Source organism: Octodon degus, unplaced genomic scaffold (genome assembly GCF_000260255.1).
Source record: "Octodon degus isolate 3935 unplaced genomic scaffold, OctDeg1.0 scaffold00021, whole genome shotgun sequence".
NCBI lineage: Eukaryota > Metazoa > Chordata > Mammalia > Rodentia > Octodontidae > Octodon > Octodon degus.
The window spans coordinates 13,613,280-13,629,433 of NW_004524597.1; the positions used below are offsets into that span (position 1 = coordinate 13,613,280).

The following is a 16,154-nucleotide window of genomic DNA, read 5'->3' on the forward strand; positions in this document are numbered from 1 at the left end:
GTGAGGCAAGCCACCTGCCGCCTTCATTTTCCTTTCTCTACCCCTCCCACTCCTGAGACCCCAAAGCAACACCATGTTGGTGGCCAGAGTCAATAAAAAGGAGCTTAACTCCGGCCACGACCCGGCTGAGACCTCAGAAAAAGAGCAGCAAGAAGCAATTGAACACATTGATGAAGTACAAAATGAAATAGACTTAATGAATAAGCCAGTGAGGAGATATTGAAAGCACAGAAATAGTAACAAACTACCAACCATTTTTTTCAGAAGAGGTCAGAGTTGATTGCCACAATCCCAGAGTTTTGGCTAACAGTATTTGTTAACAATCCACAAATGTCTGCACTGCTTGGGGAGGAAAACGAAGCATTGCGTTATTTGACCAGAATTGAACTAACAGTATTTGAAGGTATCAAATCAGGTTACAGAATATATTTTTATTTTGATGAAAATCCTTACTTCAAAAATAAAGTTCTCACGTGCCTGCCCTGCCCCCAGGGCACGCTGAGATTGAGACTGGGCATGGTGGCTGGTGCCTTAATCCCAGCTCTTTGGGAGGCTGAATACTAGGAGTCTGATCTATGTAGTGAGACCCTATAGACCCTTACTAAAAAGAAAAGAGGGTCTGGGGAGATGGCTCAGTAGAATAAGCACTTGCCTGGCAAGCGCAATGGCCTGAGTTCAATCCCCGGTTCTGCCAGAAAAAAAAGAAGGAAAAGAAAATTCTTGGGGCCAGCGAGATTGGTCAGCCGGCAAGATAGCTCAGCAGGCCAGATAGCTCTCTAAATCACCTGTTTAAGCAAGCACAGAGACCCTGGTTCGATCCCGGCACCACATACTGAGCCGGCCACAGATGAGTCCATTGCAGTATGACTTGGTTCCAGATACGGATGAGGAGGAGGATGAAAAGCAGGAAGGTTTGGAGGACATTGATGAAGCTGGGGGGGGGGGGGTGAGGACATAGGTGACGATGAAAGGGAGGAGGATCTAATGAAAGGACAAAGGAGAAGATGACTAACTGTATACTATCATATTTCAACCTTCTTGTTTTTCTTTTTCTTTTTTTCATTTTCTCCAGTCTCTGGGAGCAAGTTACAGTCTCCCCCCACCTCGTGTTCATTCATCTTGTTCTTGAGATCTCTAGTCTCAAATACCATGGTTAACTTACATTGTGGAGAGAAACCTTGAACCGAATACAGGAAAAAGGATCTCCACAGCTTTCTGTTCTCAGTTTATTTCTATTCCATCCTGTCTCTACAAACGTTTTGGATTTAACACCACGGTGCTCTGTGGGGAAAAAAGAAAACTCTCCACTCTCTTCCCTCTGCTAGAAGCTGGAGGGTGCCCTGCCCTTGGGTAGTAGTGCATATAGAATTCTCGCTTTTTTCCTCTCTCTATATTGGGCTCAGAGATACACTGTGTCTCTGTGTGAATATGGACAGTTAACATTTATCAAGATGTACCTGTCTACTTGTTTAAAAAACTTTTTTTAAAATGGAGTACAGAAGGGCAGCAGAGGGTAGATTTGAGATGTGTGGGTGGGTTAAGCAGGCATTTAACAACATGGCTTCTCCTGTGGCATGTTTTATTGTGATGTAAACAGACATCCTTGGAGTTTAAGATGACACTTTTAAAATAAAATTTTCTCCTAATGAAGACTTGAACCCTGCCACTCAATGGAAGAATCAGCAGAACCTGTAGGATCTTATTTGGAACTGACAACTGACATTCTCTATTGAAATTTTGCTGTTTTTTGTTTTTTTTTTAATTTTGTTTTCACTGGAAAGGAAAAAGTGGTGCACAGTTTTTTGTTTTTTGTTGTTTTTCTTTTTATGCACAGTTTTAAACTGTGTAAGTTGCTTTGTTACAGTAAAACTGCATGTACACATACAAAAAAGTGGATTGGCTATACTAATGCAAAATAGACTTTAAGCTAAAAATTATTACTACAAACATATGCAAATATGCATGTCTATGTGATTTATCATAGTAAAAAAGAAACAATTTAAATGTCAATCAAATGAAAAGTAGATCAAGTGGTATCTGTACAGTGAGATAGTACTTTTTCACAAAAAGTAAATACATAATATGAGAATATTAAGTGAAAGGAGGCAAAAATTACATTTGAATTTATGAGAAATGGTCAGAATATTGAAATCAGAAAGTTGCTTAGAACTTGGAGTGTGCAAAATGGGAATGGCAATTGCTGATGAAGCTCATTTTAAACAATTAAAAATATTCTGAAATTACATTGGTTGGCCAGCCATGATACCACATGCTTGTAATCCCAACACTGGGGAAACTGAGGCAAAAAGGGTTATGTGAGGTTGAGACCATTCTGGGCTACAATGTAAGCTCAAGGTCAGCCTGAACTACATAGTGGGACCCTGTCTCAAAATGACAAAAAATAAGGGCCAGCCAGATAGCTCAACGGATTAAAGTGCCTGCTTAGGCAAATGCAGGGACAGGGGTTCGATCCTCAGCCTGGCATGCTGGCCCGGCCCCCGGGGCCCACTGAGATGGTGAATAAGATGGCATGGTGGTATGCACCTGGAATCCCAGCACTGGGAAGGCTGAAACTTCATATTATTAGAGCTGGGGCCTAGATGTGACTGATTATGACAGCACTGATGTCATCAACAGACTGATCTAGTGATGAGTTTCTAGCAGGAGGATCACTGAGTCCAAACTACATAGGAAGACCCTGTATCAACAAAACAAAGCAAAAATTAAAATAACAAAAACAAAAGCAACTCGTGTATTTTGCCCCCAGACTAAACTAAGAGATAACATTCTAAGCATTTGACAACAAGAATTCTCTTCCATGTAAGGCTATACATGTAGACTAGTTGAAAAAGATCAATTCAGGAATGAACTCACATCTGTGCCACTTGAGCAAGGTTGGGGTTCAGTCCCCAGAGAGCCGTGCCGGCCCCGCCCCAGGGCACACTGAGACAGTGATTGAGACTGGGCAAGGTGGCATGCACCCGTAATCCCAGTGCTTGGGAGACTGAAAACAGGAGAATCACTAGGTGTCTGATCCATGTTGAGAGACTCTGTAAACCCTGTAGGCCCTGTCATAAATTCATTAAAAAAAAAAAAAAAAAAAAAAGATAGAGACAAGGTCTCACATGTAGCATGAGTGGCCTTAAACTCTCCAACTTGTGCTGCTTCTGCCTTAGCCTCCCAAGTCCTGGGATAAAAAAAAAATACTTTTTTTTAAGGAAAAAAAAGTTGAAGTCCTGTTTTCTACTTTAAGGAAATATGAATAGGTGGGAAATAGACTGAGGACATGAATTTTACCCACAGACTATTCAGGAGTCTGGTTAACAGATAAGATTTGAATGTTGAATTTAATTTCACTGATGTTTTCATGTTCCTTTTACTTTTTTTTTTTCTTTTTGAGACAGGGTCTCACTATGCAGTTCAGGCTGGCCTTGAACTCACTTTGTAGTCCAAGCTGGTCTCAAACTCCCAACAATCCTCTTGTTTCAGCCTCCTGAGTACTAGGATTAACAGGCATGTACTACCATACCTGGCTTCCATATTCTGTAGTTTGAGCATTTGAAATTGAGAATAATGTACTGGAACTCTGCTAAAAATGTAAATTCTGAATTTTATTAAAGATATTAGTTAGGTTTTATTAAATTGAATATATGCTATTTATACATTGCAGACAAGCATGTTTTGTTGGGGGTTTTTTTGTCTCTACTCTGTTGATTTTTTTAAAAGAGAGTACAAATTAGAATTAAAACAAAACTTAAAAGTGATACAGAATTTTACTTAACAAAGTAGTATGAATTTCACAGTATTTGTTGTAATACATACTGTTGTCTTCCAACCAATTATTCATATTACTAGCTATATGCATGTAAAATTGAACAAGAAAGAAATGTGCTAGATATTAAAAGTACAAAGAAAAAAAAGGACATGAAGCAAATGAAAGCATTAACGCTTCTTTCAATAGATCACCAAAAATGCACAGTACAGTTATCCAAACCACCCTGCTTACATGCATAATAAATTTCTTTCCCCCACTCCCTCTCCAGTCCTTCTCATCTCAGTAACTCTTTCCTTTTGAATAAGTTCATTCCTTTTTCCCAGTATGTATTGTACCGTTCACCCCCAGTGCCCTACCAGCCCCACCCCCAGGGCATACTGAGGCAATAATTGAGACTGGGTGTGGTGGCACACACCTGTAATCCTAGCTGCTTGGGAGGCTGAGACAGGAGGATCACTATGAGTCCAATATGTGTAGTGAGAACCTGTAGACCCTGTACTAAATACATAAAAAAATAAAATATTGTACCCTTCTGATTCCTTTTTTCTTTTTCAGGTTCTCATGCAAAGGAGACAATACAATGTTTGCACATGTGGGTTTGATTTATTTTACTTAAGAGTATATTCTCTAGTTGCACCCATTTACTGACAAAAGACTCAAATTTATCCTTTTTTTTTTAGCAGAATAATACTCCATTGTATAAAAACATATCATCTTTATCCAGTCTTCATTTGATGGGCATTTGGGTTGTTTCCAGGATTTAGCTATGACAAATTGCACTGCTATAAACATGGGTGCACATATATCCCTATGGTATGAGGTTTTCAGTTCTTGTGGAAAAATACTCAGGAGGAGAATAGCTGAGTATTGAATGGGACCTCCAATCTTAGCTTTTGGAGGAATCTCTGATCAGTTTTTGGATTCATGATATTTTTATTTATTTATTCGGCCGTCATTTAGTTATTCTGTTAGGTAGGTAGTTTGTTAGTACTGGGGATCGAACTCAGGGTGTTGTGCTTGCCATGCAGAAACTTAAGCTGCTGAGCTATCTCTCCAGCCTTTGGAGGAATCTTGACACTGTTTGCCATAGTGGCTGTAGTGCAGAAGTATTCCTTTTTCCCCACAGCCTCTCCAACATTTGTTATTGACTGACTTCTTGATATTAGCCATTCTTTCTGGGGTGAGATGAAATCTCAGTGGTGTTTTAATTTGCATTTCTCAGATGACCAGTAATGTTGAACATTTTTTCATATATTTACTTGCCATTGGTATTTCTTCCTCTGAGAAGTGTATATTCATCTCAGATGCCCATTTTTGGGTTGGGCAAACAAGCAGTTTTTTAAATTATCCTGTAACTCATTGTCCTAATTGAATTACTATTGACATTTTGGTGTCTGTCTTCCCAATGCTTACTTTCTGTGACAAAATACACAAAGATTAGGGCGGGCCAAATAGCTCAGCGGGGTGGGGGGGGTTCAATCCCTGGGCATGCTGAGATGGCGATTGAGCCTGGGCATGATGGCACACACCTGTAATCTCAGTACTTGGGAGGCTGTAAACAGGAGAATCACTACAAGTCCAATCTAGTAGTGAGACCCTGAACACCCTGTAGACCCTTCCCTAAAATACAAAAACAAACAAAAAAACGCCACAAAGATTATATTTAACAAATTAAGGGGCCAGGGAAGTAGCTCAGAGGCACAGTGCCTGCCTGACAAGCATAAAGTCCTGAGTTCAATTTCCAAAAGAATAGAACAAATTAGGATCATATATCTTAGTATTTTTAGTCTTGTTTATTTGTGTATTTGTGCCATATTTCCTTTTTTGGAGGCAGGGCTTGAACTATGCAGTTCACTGACCTTTAACTTACTATGTATCCCAGACTAGTGTCAAACTGATGCTGATCCTCCTGCTTCAGCCTCCCAAATGCTGGGATTACAGGGTTGTGCCAGCAGGCACAGCCATATTTCCATATCAAACTCAGTTATGTGTTTTTAAGCATTGTTTGTTTTCCATTAATCACAAAATATCTTTTCTTAGCAAAATCGTGTGGTTGGGGCAATGCAGCTCTACTCTGTGGAGAGGAAGGTCTCACAGCCCATAGAAGGCCATGCTGCTGCCTTTGCAGAGTTCAAGATGGAGGAGAATGCCAAGCCTTCCACCCTTTTCTGCTTTGCTGTCCGCAGTCCTACAGGAGGCAAGGTAGGGTCCACTTCACTTAGTCTTCCAAGAAATGGAAGAAGGATTCAGTGTCATGCGTGCAGCTGGGGTTGCAGCATGGCCTTCCAGTGCCTATGAAAACAAGAGTTCCTATGCTGTGTAGTACTCCTTTGCACATGCCAGAGGTTTGGTAGCAACCTTGGTATAAAGTTAGTAAGCAAAAGTCAACTACTGTTTGCTTTCCCTGTAAATCCTCTTACACTGCACTGAGATGAGCAATGAAAAAAAGTAAGGCCCAATTTCTGCTCTCAGGAATCAGCCTCATGGAAGAGATGGTTCTGAGATCATGATGTGGTACCCTCTTTGCTCTGAGGCATGGCCTCTACACCACCCAAGGCGTGGTTTTTCTATTGTGGTGGTAGGTGGGAGTAGGGCAAGTCTCAGAAAAGCTGCAGGAAGACAAAGCTGTTCCTGAGAGTTAGTTGACTCTTAGTAAGGTTGGGGGCTGCACAGCCCCTTTTCGGCAGGACTGCCATGGACAGTAGTGTGGAAGTATGAGAACTTCTGATGTTGGAGAGTCATAGCGTTCTGCTGAGATTTCATCAGACACTTGAGAGTTTCCTTATTGCTGACCTTTTCACAAGCAGATACCAATGCAAAATCATGCCTTTCTACTGCTTTCTGAGATCCCTGGCTTCTGTTCTCATGCTTCCACTTTTGTTGGTAGTGTCACTGTCCTTAACTCTTAAGAAATCTAAATCTTTCGTCTTTTCTGCTGTCACTGTCTGACCTTTAGCAGGGCCTGTATGTCTTACATATGACTAAGTCCTTAAGAACGGCCTGATTTTCCAGTGGCTATGTAGGTATGGATGTGCTGCTCTCTAAACATCTTCATGTTCTGAAATACCATTCAGGAAAGAACAAAAAGTGTTGCAGAAAGATTGCCACAAGTTCAAGGCTAGTCTGGGCCACAAGTGCATTCACCCACCAACCTGAACTACATAGCAAGACTCTTTCTCATAAAAAGAAAAAAAGAAAGAAAGAAGAATAAATAAGCATCGAGGCACCTCTTAGGAGGTGGAAACTGCCACTTACACATTGCATCACTGACTCCCCTTGTCCAAGATCTGTGATTCTTTCAAATCCACTGAAAGTTCTGGAACTTTGTTCAAGATTATGTTCTCAGGCCTTCTCCACTCGTTCTTACCAAGAGGCCTCACCAGTTTTTTCCTAAACTACCTTTTATCTTAAAGTAGTGATGGTGGGCCATTTAGAGAACGAGTGCCCAAACTATAACCAAAACCCCACTTTTTTTTTTTTTTAGTTAAGGTCTTACTATGTAGCTCAGGCTGCCCTTGAATTTACTATGTAGCCCAGGCTGGCCTCAAACTCACAGCGATGCTCCTACCTTAGCTTCCCAAGTGCTGGGATTACAGGCGTGTGCTGTACCAGGCAAAACTTACTTATTTAATCACTAAGTGCCAACATTGCGATTAAACCTGAATACTGAAGTCTTAGTTTAGGGAAAAAAAAAAAAAAAGCAAATGCATTAACATCATTTGTCTTAAAAGAAAAACACAATAACAGCTTTCAGTGATGCAAACAGCTTTATTGAAAGGTAAAAGTTTGCAATTAGCATGCTTTTGTGTGCTGTTATCAGATGCTTATCTGCTGGGGCACGCTGAGGCAGCAACAGAGAAGGGGTCTGTAAGCCTGCTGCAGCATGAGTGCCATAGGTTCACCACTATCTTAAACTATCCATCCATGTGTAACAAGTTTTCATGTCCCATGTGACCCACAGTAACCCCAGTGTGATGCCATGTCAGCCTCCCCTCCTCGCCCATTTTGCAGTTATATCATGTTTATAGTCCACCTCTACTCATGACTTTTTCTGAAATGTTGTTCAATCACACACACACACACACACACACACACACACACACACACACACAGTTTTTTTTTCTTTTGGTCAAAGTTATGAGGAAGGCACCTTTGTAAACCAGGAACTTACAGCTGTTCTGATAAAAGTAGGCAGGGTCCTCTCATCCTCAGTTATTCCTCAGCATTCTACAGAGATTCTTATATTCCCCAGCATAACCTCGAAGCACTCAGGCTTGTGTCACGGTTAGTCAGACTGTCTAATGAGTTTGACAACCAGTGAAGAGTCTTGTTAACTGAGTGGTTCTTGGTTAACCTGAGCTGTATCTGGGAGATGAGAGAACAGAGTTGGAATAGGAATAGGCTCCAACTGATACCTTCGTTTCTATAGAATCAGTATCAGAGCTCAGAGACTGTGATATGAACTCAGCCAGCCTCCTGGAGCTGAATGTTCTCAGGTTTCCCAGCATTGGTTCTTTCTGTTTTATCTGGTTTATAGAGAAGTTGGTAAATAATCACAAACATCTCAGAAAAGGGATTGTCTTATTTTGTTGATGGTTGTGGTGTGGGGTGTGTGTGTATATTTAAAACAGTCCCGTGGGGCCCGGGAGATGGCTCAGTGGAATAAGTGCTTCCCTGGCAAGCGCAAGGGCCTGAGTTCAATCCCCGGTTCCGAAAAAAAAAACAAAACAAAAACAACAGTACCTTGCTCTGTCATCTTGGGCAGACTTACACTCCTTAAATTGTCTAGGCTGACCAGGATCCTCCTGCCTCATCCTCCCAAGTGCTGATACTACAGGTGTGAGCCAACACTCCCAGTTTGTTTTATTTGAATGTAAGTTTAGTGTTTGTCATATAGAGCTTAGAATTGAGGCTGCTCCACTCAACCATCACACTGTGGTTAGCACCTGTCTGCCACAGGACAATGAACTTGGATTGATCTAAAACCTCTCTTCTAGTTGCACATAATCGAAGTTGGACAGCCTGCAGCAGGAAACCAGCCTTTTGTAAAGAAAGCTGTGGATGTGTTTTTTCCTCCAGAAGCACAGACTGATTTTCCAGTGGCTATGCAGGTATGCGTATACTGCTCTCTGAATGTCTTCATGCTCTAAAATATCTATCATGAAAGGGTTGGGGATACAACTCAGTGGCACAGTACCTGCTTGGCAAGCGTGAAGTCCTGAGTTCAATTCCTGATACAAAAAAAACTTTTATAAATCAAATCTAAAATAAAATAAAATTCATATTGATGACCTGAAAAAAAATAAATCAAATCAAATCAAATCAATTATGGCACCTTCTTAGGTACTTGAGGCTGCCACCTAGACTTTGCCTCATTGTCTCCCTCCATTAAAGATCTGTGATTCATACAAGCCCACTTAGAGGCCTGGGACTTTGTGCAAGATTAGAAACAATCTTGCTTGTATAAGGGATTGCATGGGGCAAAGCATCATGAGACTCTTCCAGCTCAGGCACCACAAGACCTAGACTTTTTCCTTTTAATATAAAAAGGTACCTGATCTCTGTGGTACAAGAATATATAAAGAAGGAAACAGTTCTCTGTAGCCAACCAGTTGGACTATACAGTACATCAAAGTGTTCACCACTTGTTATATAAAAATTTAGATATAAGCCTTTTCTGATCAAAATTAAGATTTTACTATAAAAAGCAGGAGGATCAGCATCAGTTTGACACTAGTCTGGGATACATAGTAAGTTAAAGGTCAGCTGACTGGCCAGCTGTGGTGATGCACACCTGTAACCCCAGCACTTAGGAGCCTGAGGCAGGAGGATCGCTGCAAGTTCAGAACCTTGCACTGGCCAGGCAGACACTTAAGCTGCTAAGCTATATCCCTGGGCCCCTTTACTATTTTTCTGAGTACATTGTCAACATTTCCAGAGGTATTTTATTCTTGTAAACATTGTGGGAAATAAGCAGGGTTTTTTTAAAGGTACCCTATAATTGGAGAATGTTGTTTTCAAATATCTGACTATAATTACACTAATTCTTATAATCTAGATTTCTGTTAGCAATTATCTGATTGAACAATGTTAATTTTTTTACTGAGGTAAAATTAGCTTTTTTTGTTTTATAAAAGAAATGTTGTGTATCAGTTTCCAACATATCAATAAATTTAGCAGCAGAGTTAAATATCTAATAAAATCCTACCATGGATTGATAATTGTAACTCCTTTCAAAGTAACTTCTTATGTCTATATTTATGGAGATATACAGAAATAGACTCCTATAAAAATGGCTGAACACTATCTTTGCTGCTTTATGACTGTCAGCAATGTCACAGAGAGTTTAAGTCAATAAAATATCACATTTATTGTTATTTTATTGCCTGTATCATATGTTTTGTGGTGTACTATAACTCAAACCATCCCATTAATGGACTTTTACTTTTATAGTAAACACTTCAAGGAATATTGTGGTCTGTACATCTTTGTGCATCAGCCAAAAGTACAAATATAAATTTCTGGATAGAAAACTGGGCCAGGAGGGCAGGCGAAATAGCTCACCAGACTGAGTACCTGCTTAGGCAAAGGCAGGGACCTGGGTTTGACCCCTGACACCACATGCCTTACTGTCCCCGCCCCTGGGTGCTCTGAGGGTGGGCATGGTGGTACATGCCTGTAATCCCAGTGCTTGGGAGGCTGAAAACAGGAGAATCACTATGAGTCTGTGTAGTGAGACCCTGTAGACCCTATACTAAGTACATTTTTTAAAAAATAGTGAAAACAATATTTGAGATCTTTATCTAGAATTTTCTGCTTGCTTAAAAGAGTTTGGTAAGAAACTAGGAAAAAGTCTAATGGTAGTACATGCCTGTAATCCCAGTGTTTCAAAGACTAAACCAGAATTACCTGGAGTTTGAGGCCAGCTGATCCATGTAGTAAGTTCAAGGCCAGCCACCCTGTCTTCAAAAGAAAAAAAATTGGGAAAGGATGTCTCTCCCTGAAAGATGTGAAAAATAAGCCAATTTTCTCAGACTTTTGAGGGTGATTGGGCATAGTATTTGCTTTAACACTAGGTCTATAACAGGAAATGCCCCTTTCCACATGATGGATCCTGCCAGCTTAAACCACCAATTTACTTCAGTTCCTGTTACTTAATTAAGTTTCTGGTTCCCAGAAAAGGCTGGACTTTGACTTCTGTAAGAACCAATCCCCAAACAACGAGCTGCTCTGATTCTGTACTTTTATTTCTACAACCCCAGAAAAACCTTGCTCCCTGAGTTGTGGCGACCCAACTTCTTTAGAAATGATCCCAGTCAGGTCCACCAGCATAATAAAGCTGATTCTTGCCTCCAAACCTCATAGCTACTCAGTTCTTGGTCAGAATTTTGCCGTTACATGTTACAGTGTGGGATAGGACTTGGAATCCACATATCAGAGAAGCATTGCTCCCACAGACAATCTTGACCTGAGAGATTCAAGAATCCTTTTCATCATTTGGCTGGCTTCTCTATTTTTTTCTGTCCTGTCATACAGATTGGAGCTAATCATGGTGTTATCTACTTAATCACAAAGTATGGCTACCTTCATATGTATGACCTAGAGTTTGGTGTGTGCATCTACATGAACCGTATCAGTGCTGACACAATCTTTGTAACTGCTCCCCATGAACCTACCTCTGGGATTATTGGTGTGAACAAAACAGGACAGGTATGTAACTCCGAGGTTTCCTTTAGCACCATTTGTATTCACTGAGGACTGCAGCTTAAACTTTCCTCTACCTCCAGGAAAGTGACCAAGGAGAGTTAGCTCCTGTTATTAAAATTATATCTGGGTCGCCTTTTTCCTTCATATCATTACTTTTCCTCTTTACCCAGCACAATTTTTAAAACATAATTGATTCTGAGAAGGAAGCAAGCAGCTCCTTCCTACAGGTAGTGTCTGCTAGTGAAGCCACAGTTCTGAAAGAGCATGCACAGCTTTATGCCATGCACTCCTTGACTGGAAAAAGTAGGAAAAGTAGATACTATGTTATCAAAGTTACCTTTCTCAACCAAAGTTGAAAAGAAAAACTACACATTAGTAAGAAAACTAATGAGAACTGGGTAAAGTGGCACATACCTATAATCCCAACACTTTGGAGCCTGAGGCTGGAGTATTGCCACAAGTCTGAGGCTAGCCTGAGCTATATTACTTCAAGGCCAGCCTGAATTACATAGTAAGACCCTGTCTCCAAAGAAAAGTGGGGGAGGAATGTGTCTGTTATAACTAGATGAATCATTTTAGTATTCTCACCATATCACTGCGATCAGTGTCCATATGACTACATTTTTCTCACATGATTAGTCTATTCAACAACTGTATTTCACTCTCTGAAGTAATTCCACTTTAGGCTTCTGGCTTCTGTGTATCCTTTCACTGCCAAGCCCACATCACAGGCATGTGCCACACAATCTGGGAGATTTGCTAAGACTGCAGTACTGTGAGGGATGGTGGAAGACTATGTGTGTCTGTGAGTGGAGCCCATCTCACTTGATCCTTACAGGTGCTGTCAGTTTGTGTTGAAGAAAAGAACATTGTGAACTATACAATCGGTGTGCTTCAGAATCCAGACCTGGGTTTGCGCTTGGCTCTTCGTAGTAACCTGCCTGGGGCAGAAGAATTGTTTGTGAGGAAATTCAGTACTCTATTTGCACAGGGTAACTATGCTGAAGCTGCCAAAGTAGCGGCATCTGCACCACAGGTAATGATATTTGAATACTGTATGCCATTCTGGAGATTTAGGAAGCAACCTAGATAGTGAAATAAATCATAAAAGCATTTCACTACTGATTTTAGAGTATATTAATGTGCTTTCTTCCTTTCAGTTCCAATTTTTGTAGCAATGCAGAATCATAATAAAAAGAAACAAAGAGCACAACCTTGCTGCACTAATATATTCTCTTCAGTGTCCCTTTTTTTAAAAATCTGTATGGATGCATATTTTGTACCCAGCATCTTAGTTTACATACAGGTTTGCCTTTGGGTGACTCAAAATTTCTACTATTACTGCCTAATACAGTTACATACATAACTTTAATATATTAAGTGATTGTATCTGCTTTAGCTACAGTTCTAGCATGGATTTCTCCACATTTCTAGAGAATAACAGTTCTGCCTCTGGCTTTTTCTTTGGTTTAATTCATTAGGATAAATCAGTCTACTCCTAAGTAAAGACTTTCAAATTGCTTTTTAATTTTTTAGTTTATTAGTGCATGTGTACAGTACATAACGTTTACACTCCTTGTGGAATGCTGGTATATGTACATAACACATCTTACTTCATTTTCTCATTTAGCATCCCTGTCTTCCCTATCCCTCCATCTCTTGGTGCTCGTCCCCTTTGAGAATATTCAGTCTCCCTCCTGGGTTTCTCATATAAGAGAAACAGTACAATGTTTGATAAAGTTTGTGTGTCTAATTTAGTTCACCTAACATTATAGTTCAAGTTACTTCTCTTTGAAATAATTATTTTTGTCCTTCAATTGATGGATTTTTTTTTCCTTTGGTACCAGAGATCGAACTCAGGACTTTGTGCTTTCCAGGCAGACATTGATGCTGCTGAGCTATCTCCCTGGCCCCTCAATTGATGGTTTTAAACAAACCTTTTTTATTTTTCTTAAGAGTCTTGCTATGTAGTTCAGGCTAGCCTTGAAGTCACTATGTAGTCCAGGCTTGTGGAAGTCCTTCTGCCTCAGCCTCTTGAGTAGTGGAGCAATAAGCATGTGCTGCCACACCAAACTGAACAAACCACTTCTAATGTTCATTCAGGACTTTGAATACTTTGAATTATAATGTAATGGTGAAAAATATATAATGCTAATAGAACTTCACTACTACAAGACCAAGTTAGATGACTCTTACTACAGCAAGCTAGGGGAGAAATAAGAGGTGAAATGTAAAGTCATCATAAGAGGTAGACCTATGATGATGTTTATTGATGGGCTTGAAAGCATTTAATTTGGTAAAGGACTTTTTGTCCCTATCAAATCAATGTAGAACTCCATTGGCAGATTCTTTTAAATCAAGCAAATTAAGTAGAAGGATGCCCTGTTATAACAGCAGAAAATACCTGCATTTCTGTTTCTTTTCAGGGAATTCTGCGTACCAGTGACACAGTCCAGAAGTTCCAGAGTGTACCTGCCCAACCAGGCCAGCCATCTCCTTTGCTCCAGTACTTTGGAATCCTGCTTGACCAGGGTCAGCTCAATAAACTTGAATCCTTAGAGCTTTGCCGGCCGGTTCTTCAGCAGGGACGCAAGCAACTCTTAGAAAAGTGGTTAAAAGAAGATAAGGTATGAGGCAGGAGGATTGGTTATGAGTTCAAGGCTAGCCTGGGCTTCATAGTAAATTGAAGGCCAGCCTGAACTATGTAGTGAGACCTGTCTCAAAAAAACAAAACAAAATAGCCAGGTGTGGTAGCACACACCTGTAATTCCAGTGCTCAGGAGGTGGAAACATGAGGATCACAGCAAGTTCAAGACCAGCCTGGGCTACATAGTGAGTATAAGGCCAACTTGAACTGCATCTAAAGACCCTGTCTCAAAAAGAAAAAAAAAAGAGAGAAAAGGTAAAATGACTGTGAAATTGCAGTCCCCATCAAAGAATGAAAACTAGGTCATAAGCACAGTACTGTTTGTGTTGTAACTGCCCCTCTTCCTTTGCCATGCACAGCTGGAGTGTTCAGAGGAACTGGGAGATTTGGTCAAAACTTCTGACCCTATGCTTGCTCTAAGTGTGTACCTTCGAGCAAATGTGCCAAGCAAAGTTATCCAGTGTTTTGCAGAAACAGGCCAATTCCAGAAAATCATGCTGTATGCCAAAAAGGTAATGAATGTTTAAGTGTTGGTGTTGGATTGTGGGTGAGCAGTTGACATATATGAAGTTTATAAAATACTTTCTATGTAAGTATTTTGGTGCACAAGAGTTGTCAGTGCTGAAGACCAGGCACCAGTTGGCTAAGAAAAAGTCTACAACGTCCTTGTCAGGGAGCCAGTGTTAGGTCTGCTTAGAGATAACCAATCAGCTGGAGATTGAGTCATGTTTGCAGCTGGGGTAATGTTTGCCTGGTACTAAACTGAGACCCTGTGCTCCATCCCTCAAATGGAGATGGAGTTGAGAGCTAAAAAAATACAGTTGGCTAATACATGAAAAAATATTCAACATTACTGGCCATTTGAGAAATGCAGATTAAAACAATGTTAAGATTCTGTCGAGCCGGGGAGATGGCTCAGTAGAATAAGCACTTCCTTGGCAAGCACAAGAGCAAGAGCCTGAGTTCAATCCCTGGTTCTGCAAAAAAAAAAAAAAAAAAAAAAAAAAAAAAAGATTCTGTCTTACCCCAGAAAGAATAGCTACTATCAACAAGTCAACCAATAATGCTGGCAAGGGGAAACAAGAGACCTTCTTCATTGTTGTTTGGAGTGTCAGCTGATACAATCACTATGAAAATCATTATGGAGATTCCTCAAAAAACTAAAAAAAAAAAATTCCATTTGACCCAGCTATGCCACTTTATGTATTTTCTCAAAAGAGTTAAAAACTTTATACCATAGTGATATATCCATACCCATGTTAATAGCAATCATGATAGCTAAAACTTAGAAACAGCCTATATGCCCATCAACAGATGCATGGTAAAAGAGAATGTGGTATACTGGAGTACTGCTGTACTATAAAGATAGATAAGGGCCAGGAAGATAGCTCAGTGGAATAAGTGCTTGCCTGGCAAGTGTAAGGACCTCAGTTCAATCCCTGATAACCACCCAAAAAAAAAAAAGAAAAAGAAAAAAACACAGTCCCTGTCCTGAAGACAGATAATTTTAAGGCTTTTGTAGAAAAATGAATGCACCTTGAGACCATGATGTTAAGTAATGAAGTAAATCAGACACACAAGCTTAACTATCACGTGATTTCCCCTATATGAAAAGTTAACATATAAATGAGGTATGAAATAACAAGACAGAGACAACCCGGGGCCCGCCAGATCCTGAATAGACCCAGAGCGCAGGCCCAATGAGTGAGTGAGACCACCTGGGGCCCATGGATCCTCATTCGATCCAGAGTGCAGGCCTAGTGCAGAACCCTTCAGCAGAATTCGCTGCAAAAAGGATTGAGACAAGACCCACGCAGCTGATTCAGGAGCAGAACATCTTGCCAGAGAGACACAAAGGGTTCAACTCCAAGGGGTGCAGGAGAAAGATGTGGAGCACAGCAGCCAGATCCAAACAACACCCACCTGGAGGAATCTGAACTTCGTAGATCCAGACCTGGTGCTAAGGTAATAACTCTATCTAAGCTCTACACCAAAGGTCAGAAGACAGTGGTATACAAAATGACA

At 40.5% G+C, this 16,154-nt stretch overlaps 1 protein-coding gene across 4 annotated transcripts in view; it reads left to right on the top strand.

Annotated features, from left to right (window-relative positions):
* Cltcl1 (clathrin heavy chain like 1) overlaps window positions 1-16,154 on the top strand; it is a 137,162-nt gene that overhangs the window by 49,238 nt on the left and 71,770 nt on the right. For all 4 annotated transcript variants that reach the window (XM_023711719.1, XM_023711720.1, XM_004627991.2 and 1 more), the window contains exons 4-9: window positions 5,816-5,977; window positions 8,773-8,886; window positions 11,312-11,485; window positions 12,321-12,518; window positions 13,909-14,109; window positions 14,489-14,641. In XM_023711719.1, coding sequence (XP_023567487.1) covers window positions 5,816-5,977; window positions 8,773-8,886; window positions 11,312-11,485; window positions 12,321-12,518; window positions 13,909-14,109; window positions 14,489-14,641 — 1,002 coding nt within the window. The remainder of the gene's footprint in view (window positions 1-5,815; window positions 5,978-8,772; window positions 8,887-11,311; window positions 11,486-12,320; window positions 12,519-13,908; window positions 14,110-14,488; window positions 14,642-16,154) is intronic.